Source organism: Solanum lycopersicum, chromosome 1 (genome assembly GCF_036512215.1).
Source record: "Solanum lycopersicum chromosome 1, SLM_r2.1".
Lineage (NCBI taxonomy): Eukaryota > Viridiplantae > Streptophyta > Magnoliopsida > Solanales > Solanaceae > Solanum > Solanum lycopersicum.
Genome location: NC_090800.1, coordinates 28,787,829 through 28,798,425, shown reverse-complemented (window position 1 = coordinate 28,798,425; position 10,597 = coordinate 28,787,829). Strand labels below are relative to the sequence as shown.

The following is a 10,597-nucleotide window of genomic DNA, read 5'->3' as shown; positions in this document are numbered from 1 at the left end:
TTATAGAAAATAGAGGGTAGTATAAATTTTTATTTATTGAGCCTTATTGGAGAGGGCACAACTCTTTGGACAAGTCAGAATCATTCATAAAAGTCACAATTTTTTTTTAAAGTTGCACTTCTTCATAAATGTCGCAACTCTTCATTAAAATTGCAACTCTTCGTAAAAGTTACAACTCTTCGTAAAAGTTACAACTATTCATAAAAGTCACAACTTTTCATAAAAAGTAACAATTTTTTTGTAAAGTTATACTTTTTTTTATACAAGCCGCAACTTTATATAATAGTCAACAACATTTCCTGAAAGCGAAGACTTATCTTGGAAATAAATAAGTTAAAAGAGAATCCTTATTAGTGGTTGCGCCAGATAGGTGGTCTATGATGATCTTTTATATAAGTAGATGAAATATTAATGATTTAGCAATTTGGTAATGATTTTGATTTTTTTATTATCGAATTATCGGTTCTTAGTGATTATTTTTTCCTTAATGGGCTATTAATAGCTTGACGATAAATTATATTTATGTCATTCGGTTTATGTTCTTGACGTGAGACTTAATTTCATACTTTTATTCCTTGTTGTCTCAAACTCTCAATTATTCTACGATGTGTCAGTATTTTCTTTTGAGCAAAGATACAACAGTCAAGCCAAATGCATGATTCATTTTTGTTACATTGTTTCTAAGTAATTTTTAATTATTATTTTATATCACATCTTAATGGTTAAATTGATAAACTAACCGTTAACAACAAATAATCGATAAGTCAACATCTTATTGATTTTATAACTATTTAGTGTACCTACAAAATCAGTAACAAATAAACTTCAAAAGCGAACCAAATCTATATTACATCCATACATGATATTCCTCACACTATGTACCTTCATTTGCAAAATGAAGTTGCAAAGTTACATTCTTGAGCTTGCTAAAAAGAGAGACAAAATCAATAAAATCAGGTAAGTTGATGTTCATGCTCATGTTAATGGTCCAATTATTAATACTATAAATTGTGCTACAATTGGAAAAACCTTTAAATTTTTAATTATTGAAGTGCACAGTACATTCATTATTTGGGTATAATCTAAAAGATGAAAAAGAAAATATGAAAACTGAATCTAGCATACAAAACAAAATCAAGGATGATAAATATTTTCAAGGTAGGTCTAGCTTTCTATTAGTCAGTGGCTGGAAATTTCAAATATTAGTTAATTCCTCCATTCATATATTTAATTTTATGCAATTAATTTGATAATTAATTTTTAATACTGTCATGACCCAAAAATGAGTGTGATGACACTCGTCTTTTCCCACCAAGACAAGTCAGCCTAAAACCCAATATCTAACAAAGTGCAGAAGTAAATGACAATCCAACAACAATTTCTATTATGAAACCAAGTCGTATTAATTCAATCCCCAAAACCAGGTTGTCACGTGCACAAGCCTCTAATGTAAATTAGAATTGAAATAAAATAAAAGTCTAACATGAAGTTGTCTTTCAAGTAAAAATAAAGTCATAAACTGGAGTAGGAAAGTTCGCTGAGATGACAAACAGCTACCTCACAACCCTCCACAAGATGCCTCGGAAACGAAAAGAATGACAAGTATCACGAAGATCTGGGCTCGTAACCTACAAAAATTTGTAGAACCAAAGGGTGAGTACCAAAACACGCGGTACCCAACAAGCAAACCTCTAAACACAAGTTAAGTGAACAAAATACGGGTACTCCTTACACCCTATCTAAACCTCCACGCTATAGCCTAACAGTTTACAGTTTACCAAACACACAACTCAATAACCACACTCTATCAGTTTACACATTCTCAATAACAACTCAATATTCAACAGTCACAAGCTTCACAGAGAAACAATCACAAGATCAGCAAAACACGTATTCAAGTTCATTAATAATAAAATGTGCAATGCCATGAGATGCAATGTCAAGTATAATAATTCATGTCTTTCTTACCGATACACACCATCTATCTCTCAGTCCGGGACCCATGGGGGACATATTGGTCCATGCATCTGTCGCGGTGCACGACACGACCCTCGATAATAGTAACCTTCGCGGCGCGCGATACGTCCCTCAAATTATAATACCCATCGCCGCGCGCGATACGACCCTCGAAATGGTACATCCTCTTACCACAGCCATGTCTCAGATACAATGCAAATAACATCCTCAAATGAAAAGGAGGAGAGAACCATTTTGATAACAAAGTACAATTTACAACCAGGAATAAAACACCAACAAATAAGCGACAAGTCTCCAAGTCATTCTCAACACCACACAAAGAAATACACAAATTTCATACGCTTAACAAGGGTTTAGAGATCCACTTGCCTCAAATAGTAGAACAATCACTTCGGAACATGAGTCTTCCCTTTTTGTTGAACTTCAAACTCAAAACAATCTATTCAAATAAATAACCGCGATAAGATTTTTGAAACTAACAATACCTATATGTCTATCTGAGTTCCGAAACTCACTCAAGTGCATAACAAAGCTCCCAAATCTTGATTCCGGTCAATAGGTCAACTCTTATATTTTTTAAATTTCAAGTATGACATTAACTTATAACTTTTCCAAATAATACAATCTTACAAATTTTCTATAATATTATATACCAATATTTAACACCTTGACTCACTACATTAAAATTTCTATATATATTAAAAATTGTAAAAATTAAACTAAGCCCTAATAATTTTTTTTTACGGACGACCACTGCATTCAAAATATAAATGAATGCCTTTAGTTATTATGATGATTACATAGACATCAGTTGGCCATAATGATAAAAAGAATGCACGAAAGTCAATTTGCTCCAATTCTAAGTCAGTGCAAACAAAAAAATAATATATATAATATATAGTAAATTGAATTCTGAATGTTGTTACCTTCTTACCTTTTCCTCTCATTATTATAATAATTATAACTACCATTTGAATTTGATCCATATTTTAATTGCATAAAGAAGAAATTATTTTTGTTACCTGATCGTGAAGTGGGTAGTCTCCCCGCCAGCCGCCACACGATGTAGGTTAATTTCTTTCCCTTTTTCTCTTATCTCCTTTTTGTTTTTAATTAAAGTAATTAGGTATTTAAGTGATAAATTTTACTAACTTAATTTTATTATATGGAACAAATGGTATAAGATCTTAAATAAAAGATACTTTAGTCCATTAACTATCAATTAAGTCAATTGTCCACAAATAATTAACTAAAGTCAATGAATAGTTCAAAATTATCAAAAATGACCTCTGGGGTCATTACATTATCCCCCACTAAAAATCATGTTCGTCCTCGAACATAGAGTATAAGTAATTACCTGAAGCTTCAAAAAGTTGAGGATATCTGGCACGCATGTCAGACTCAGTCTCCCAAGTTGCCTCTCCCACTGTTCGGTGCTTCCAATGCACCTTCACTGAAGCAACCTCCTTGGTCCTAAGCTTTCGAACCTGCCTATACAAAATAGCTATAGGCTCCTCCTCAAATGTCAAGTCTGGACCAAACTCCACAGAATCAAGTGGAATCACATGAGATTCATCCAGAATATACATTCGAAGCATAGAGACATGGAAAACAGGATGAACTGCCAACAAACTAGGAAGCAAGGCCAGCTTATAGGCCACCTCTCCCACTCGGCTAAAAATCTCAAAAGGTCCAATGAACCTAGGGCTAAGCTTGCCCTTCTTCCCAAACCTCATCACACCCTTCATGGGTGATACTCGGAGCCAAACATGATCACCCTCCATAAACACTAAGGCTCTAACTCTCCGGTCTGCATAACTCTTCTGTCGACTCTGGGCTGTCAACAGTCTATACTGAATCATACAGACTTCTTCCATAGCATCTCTAAGCAAGTCTGAATCCAAAGGGTCTATCTCCGCCGAATCAAACCAACCAATAGGAGATCTACACCGTCTACCATACAATGCCTCAAATGGGGCCATTTGGATACTAGAGTGATAACTGTTATTATAGGTGAACTCCGCTAAGGGTAAATGTCGATCCAATCTTGCATCAAAATCGATTACACATGCTCGAAGAATATCGTCCAATACCTGAATGGTCCGCTCAGATTGACCATCTGTCTGAGGGTGAAATGTCGTACTCATATCTAACTGAAAATGCCATACTCATATCTAACTGAGTACCCAGACCATGTTGTAATGCCTTCCAGAAGTGAAAAGTAAATAGTGAACCTCGATCTGATATGATAGAAATAGGAACTCCATGTAGTCGCACAATCTGACTGATATATAGTTCGGGTAACTTTTCTGCTGTATACTTTACCCAAACCGGGATGAAGTGCGCAGACTTGGTCAGCCTATCAACAACAACCCAAATAAAGTCATAACCACCCACTATGGTAGGCAAGCCCACAACAAAGTCCATAGTAATCTGCTCCCACTTACAAGTAGGCATAGGCATCCATTGAGATACATCAACAGGCTGCTGGTGCTCACAATTGACCTGCTGGCAAGTCAAACACCTCAAAACAAAGTCTGTAATATCTCTCTTCATCCCACACCACCAGTAATGCTGACTCAGATCATGATACATTTTCGCCGCTCCCGGATGGATAGAATATCGAGAACAATGGGCCTCCTCAAGGATCAATCTAATCAAATCGCCTGTCTTTGGCACACAAATCCTGCCTTCGATCCTCAACACACCATCAGAATCAAGGACAGCCTCCTTAGCTTCCCGTCTCAATACTTTGTCTCGAATAAGACATAATTTTTCATCATCAAACCGGTGTGCACGAATCTACTCGACTAAAGAAGATCGAGCCTCAATAAAAGCAATTATCCCATCACTCTCCTCTGATATCTGTAATCGGACAAGAATGTTAGCTAACAATTGAACATCTCTAGCCAATGGTCTCTCCTCAACACTAAGAGATGCAAGACTCCCCATACTATGAGTCTTCCTACTCAAAGCATCAGCCACAACATTGGCCTTCCCCGGATGATACAGAATGGTCACATCATAGTCCTTCAGCAACTCAATCCATCTTCGTTGCCTCAAGTTCAAATCCTTCTGGCTAAAGATATACTGAAGACTCTGATGATCAGTGAAGATCTCACAATGCACTCCATACAAATAATGACGCCATAACTTAAGTACAAATACCACAGCTGCCAACTCCAAATCATGAGTAGGGTAGTTCTTCTCATGGGATTTCAACTGCCTAGAAGCATAAGAAATCACTTTCCCCTTCTGCATCAACACACCGCCCAAACCAACTCATGAAGCATCACAATACACAGTAAAGTCTAAATCTTCCTCAGGTAGAGTCAACACAGGAGCAGAACTCAACAAAGTATTGAGCTTTTGAAAGCTCTCCTAACACTCATCAGACCACTGAAAACTCACATCCTGTCGAGTCAATCTAGTCAATGGAGCTGCAATAGTAGAGAAACTCTGAACAAATTATCGATAATAGCCTGCCAATCCCACAAAAATCGTAATCTCAGTAGGTGAAGTAGGTCGCGTCCAGCCTCTAACTGCCTCAATCTTGGACGGATCTACTCTAATACCCTCCTTAGACACCACATGTCCTAAGAATTCCATAGAAGTAAGCAAGAACTCACACTTTGAGAACTTGGTATACAACTTCTCTTCTCTCAACCTCTGAAGTACAATCCTCAAGTGTCGGACATGGTCCTCCTTAGTCTTGGAGTAAACCAAGATGTCATCAATGAAAACAATCACAAAAGAATCAAGGTATGGCCGAAACACCCCATTCATCAACTCCATGAATGCTGCAGGGGCATTAGTCAATCCGAAGGACATTACTAGGAACTCATAATGCCCATACCGAGTCCGAAAAGTTGTCTTAGGGATATCTGATTCCCTAATCTTCAACTGATGATACCCAGACATCAAATCAATCTTAGAGAACAATGATGCTCCCTGTAACTGATCAAATAAGTCATCAATATGCGGAAGAGGATACTTATTCTTCACTGTTACCTTGTTCAACTGTCTGTAATCAATACATATTCTCATCGTCCCATCCTTCTTCTTCACAAATAATACAGGGGCACCCGAAGGTGATACACTAGGGTGAATAAAACCCTTACTCAATAAATCCTGCAACTGATTCTTCAATTCTTTCAACTCTGCTGGAGCCATACGGTATGGAGGGATAGAAATAGGTTTAGTGCCCGGTTCCAAATCAATTGCAAAATCGATGTCCCTATCGGGAGGAACACTTGGAAGATCAGAAGGAAATACATCGAGAAACTCCTGGACCACGGGAACAGAGTCCATTGGAGGTGGTTCAACACTAGTATCCCGAATAAATGCTAAGTAAGACAAACACCTCCTCTCCACCAATTTCTGAGCACGGATAAAATAGATGACCTTGCTAGGATAAGAACCACTAGCACTCTTCCACTAACCCCTCGGAATACCAGGTATTTCTAAAGTCACAGTCTTAGCATTACAATCAAGGAAAGCATGATAAGGAGAATGCCAATCCATACCCAAGATAACATCAAAGTCCACCATCCCCAGAATGATTAAGTCTACCCAGGTGTCATACCCAGCCAAAGAAACAAGATAGGATCGATACACTCGATCCACCACTAAGGGCTTACCCACGGGTGTAGAAACATGAATAGGTATAGTCATGCTATCACATATCATATCAACTGGCAAACATCCCGAATAAGTCCTCCACCAGTCTCTCGCTGGTCCACGAAGCTGGAGTGTAGCATATCGAACCCCATGTGACTTAACTAATCCAACCACCTCTAGTAAATCTCGGCAGGTAGTTAGAAACTCATGAGCGTCCTCGCTCTTCCCACCCTGAAACTGAGGTGGGTCCATCTTTTGAAATCTCTCATACCTACGCTGCTCATCCTCTGTCAGAATAACCATTGATGCAACTTGACCCCCAACTGCTGGTGCAACATCATTCTTAACCGCGGGATCTACTGGTAGTTGCCCCACTGCATCCTGAACAACTGGAGCCTGATGCTGCTCTGGTGTCTGAGCCCCCTCTCTAGTACGAGAGTCATGTGGTGTGGTAGTCGCACCACCACCCTGAGAAAATCACTCCAGCACACTTAACACCCTCAATAGTGTATCTTGAAGAAAAGGTGTGACTACAGGATCTGAAGGAACCTGGTTCTCCCTGCCATCAATGTGAGGTTCTGTAGAGACCTCTCTAGCATGACCTCTCACTGGTGCTGCTCCACGTCCATGACCTCTGGCTACTGTCGTACTTCTAGCATGACCTCTAGCTCGAGATCTACCCCTACCCCTAGCTGGGGCCTCAACAATTGCCTCGGGAAGTGCCTCCCCTCTACCACCAGTAACATTAGTTCTAGTCCTCATCATCTGTCAAAAGAGTATACAACAACTCATTACTAATGAAGGTAACTACGCACGATGAGAAAGATTGAACAAGAGGAAGTTTCCTAGTAATCTTTATAGCCTCTTAGAGATAAGTACAGACGTCTCCGTACTGATCCTTGAGACTCTACGTAGACTCGACTTGTATACACATGAGATCTATGAACCTGGGGCTCTGATACAATTTTGTCACGACCCAAAAATGAGTGTGATGGCACTCGTCTTATCCCACCAAGACAAGTCAGCCTAAAACCCAATATCTAACAAAGTGCGGAAGTAAATGACAATCCAACAATAATTTCTATTATGAAACCAAGTCATATTATATCAATCCCCAAAACAAGGTTGTCACGTGCACAAGCCTCTAATGTATATATTAGAATTGAAATAAAATAGAAGTCTAACATGAAGTTGTCTTTCAAGAAAAAACAAAGTCATAAACTGGAGTAGGAAAGTTAGCTGAGATGACAAACAGCTACCTCACAACCCTCCACAAGATGCCTCGGAAACAAAAAGAATGACAAGTATCATGAAGATCCGGGCTCGTAACCTACAAAAATTTGTAGAAGCAAGGGGTGAGTACCAAACCACGCGGTACCCAACAAGCAAACCTCTAAACACAAGTTAAGTGAAAAAAATACAGGTACTCCTTACACCCTATCTAAACATCCACGCTATAGCCTAACAGTTTACAGTTTACCAAACACACAACTCAATAACCACACTCTATCAGTTTACACATTCTCAATAACAACTCAATATTCAACAATCACAAGCTTCACAGAGAAACAATCACAAGATCAGCAAAACACGTATTCAAGTTCATTAATAATAAAATGTGCAATGCCATGAGATGCAATGTCAAGTATAATGATGCATGTCTTTCTTAACGATACACACCCCCTGTCTCTTAGTCTGGGACCCATGGGGGACATATCTGTCCATGCATCTGTCGCGGCGCACGACACGACCCTCGATAATAGTAACCTTCACGACGTGCGATACGTCCCTCGAATTATAATACCCATCGCGGCGCGCGATACGACCCTCGAATGGTACATCCTCCTACCACAAACATGTCTCAGATACAATGCAAATGACATGCTCAAATGAAAAAGAGGAGATAACCATTTTGATAACAAAGTACAATTTATAACCAGGAATACAACACCAACAAATAAGCGACAAGTCTCCAAGTCATTCTCAACACCACACAAAGAAATACATGAATTTCATACGCTTAACAAGGGTTTACAGATCCACTTGCCTCAAATAGTAGAACAATCACTTCGGAACTTGAGTCTTCCCTTTTTGTTGAACTTTCAACTCAAAACAATCTATTCAAATGAATAACCACGATAAGATTTTTGAAACTAAAAATACCTATATGTCTATCTTAGATCCGAAACTCACTCAAGTGCGTAACAAAATTCCCAAATCTTGATTCCGGTCAATAGGTCAAATCTTATATTTTCTAAATTTCAAGTATGACTTTAAGTTATACCTTTTCCAAATAATACAATCATACAAATTTTCTATAATATTATATACCAATATTTAACATCTCTACTCACTACATTAAAATTTCTATATATATTAAAAATTGTAAAAATTAAACTAAGCCCTAATATTTTTTTTTTCACGGACGACCACTGCATTCAAAATATAAATGAATGCCTTTAGTTATTATGATGATTACATAGCATAATGATAAAAAAAAATGCACGAAAGTCAATTTGCTCCAATTCTAAGTCAGTGCAAACAAAAATATAATATATATAATATATAGTAAATTAAATTCTGAATGTTGTTACCTTCTTACCTTTTCCTCTCATTATTATAATAATTATAACTACCATTTGAATTTGATCCATATTTCAATTGCATAAAGAAGAAATTATTTTTGTTACCTGATCGTGAAGTGGGTAGTCTCTCCGCCAGCCGCCACACGATGCAGGTTAATTTCTTTCCCTTTTTCTCTTATCTCCTTTTTGTTTTTAATTAAAGTAATTAGGTATTTAAGTGATAAACTTTACTAACTTAATTTTATTATATGGAACAAATGGTATAAGATCTTAAATAAAAGATACTTTAGTCCATTAACTATCAATTAAGTCAATTGTCCACAAATAATTAACTAAAGTCAATAAATAGTTCAAAATTATCAAAAATGACCTCTGGGGTCATTACAAATACTCCCCCATCTCTTTTTATTTTTCCATTTTTTACTTTTTGAATGTCATTTATGACAAATAAAAACAATATTTTTTTACCTATTATATCATCAATTTATTTATAGAGTTAATGTTTTGGGAAAAAGTAGAACCTCTTTTAATAAGTAAATTAATTTGAAATTTTATCAATTAATAGGGGTAAAATGGTAAACTAATTATATCAATTTTTATTTTCTTAGTAGGTGTATCAAGTAAAAAATTGACAATCATATAACTTGACGGGAGTATCAAATAAGGAAAAGACTCAAATATGTCATTAATATTTTATTAAAGAGTTATATATACCATATGTTAAAATTTTGGTTCATCTATGTCATTTCTGATTGAGAAAAGGATCATATATGTCATTATTCGTTAACGAAAAATGGTTCCGGTTTTGTAAAATCATTTCTACACATGGTCATTTTCCATCCGGTCACGTTATTAAATCGAATCATTTTTAAAAGGAAAATGAATTAAGTATGCCATCAAACTTTGAGAAAAGAATCATTCTATGATATCGTTAAGAGTTTTACTCATCTATTGGTATTTCAGTAAACAAATAATTGTACGTATGAGCCTTTCTCAACTTAAATAACATAAATGAGACAAACTTTTTATGGATGACATAGATGAACTTTTTCTCAATATTAGATTTTTCTACATGTCATGTTTACAAGATTAATGAACAATTATTATTTACTTCGAGTTTGTATTAAGTCAAAATAGTGCAAACAAATTAAAATCGATAGGGAGTAAATAATATATTTCACTCAAAATATATTCATTTGCAAAATAAAATTGTAAAATTTCATATTTTGCTTTCTAATGAAAGAGACAAAACTCAAAACTAGTCAAATATTTCATGTTAGTGGTCCAATTAATACAAAAAATTGTGCCAATTGGACAAAAAGATGATTTTTCAACAATTCTAGTTGACAAATGATAACATATACTTCATCTAGTTATCCGCAAAAAGAAAAAAATATTAGAACTAGAACATAATA

General features: G+C 36.3%; 1 protein-coding gene across 1 annotated transcript; it reads right to left on the bottom strand.

Moving 5' to 3' along the window:
• Positions 1-1,605: 1,605 nt before the first annotated feature.
• LOC138341802 (uncharacterized) lies at positions 1,606-3,959 on the bottom strand. Its single transcript, XM_069293646.1, has 3 exons — positions 3,842-3,959; positions 3,335-3,598; positions 1,606-1,628 (listed from the first exon to the last, which is right to left on the bottom strand). Exons 1-3 carry the CDS (start codon positions 3,957-3,959, stop codon positions 1,606-1,608), a joined length of 405 nt encoding a protein of 134 aa, XP_069149747.1.
• Between the last annotated feature and the right edge of the window lie 6,638 nt (positions 3,960-10,597).

Bases quoted from the DNA above. Each gene is read 5' to 3' on its own strand.
- LOC138341802 (XM_069293646.1), bottom strand. From the start codon at position 3,959: ATGGCCCCATTTGAGGCATTGTATGGTAGACGGTGTAGATCTCCTATT. The intron at 3,599-3,841 runs GTATGATTCAGT...GTTTGTTGGCAG, and splicing joins AGATGCTATGGAAGAAGTCT to TTCATCCTGTTTTCCATGTC. The intron at 1,629-3,334 runs GTAATTACTTAT...AAATTTTTGTAG, and splicing joins TCAACTTTTTGAAGCTTCAG to GTTACGAGCCCAGATCTTCG.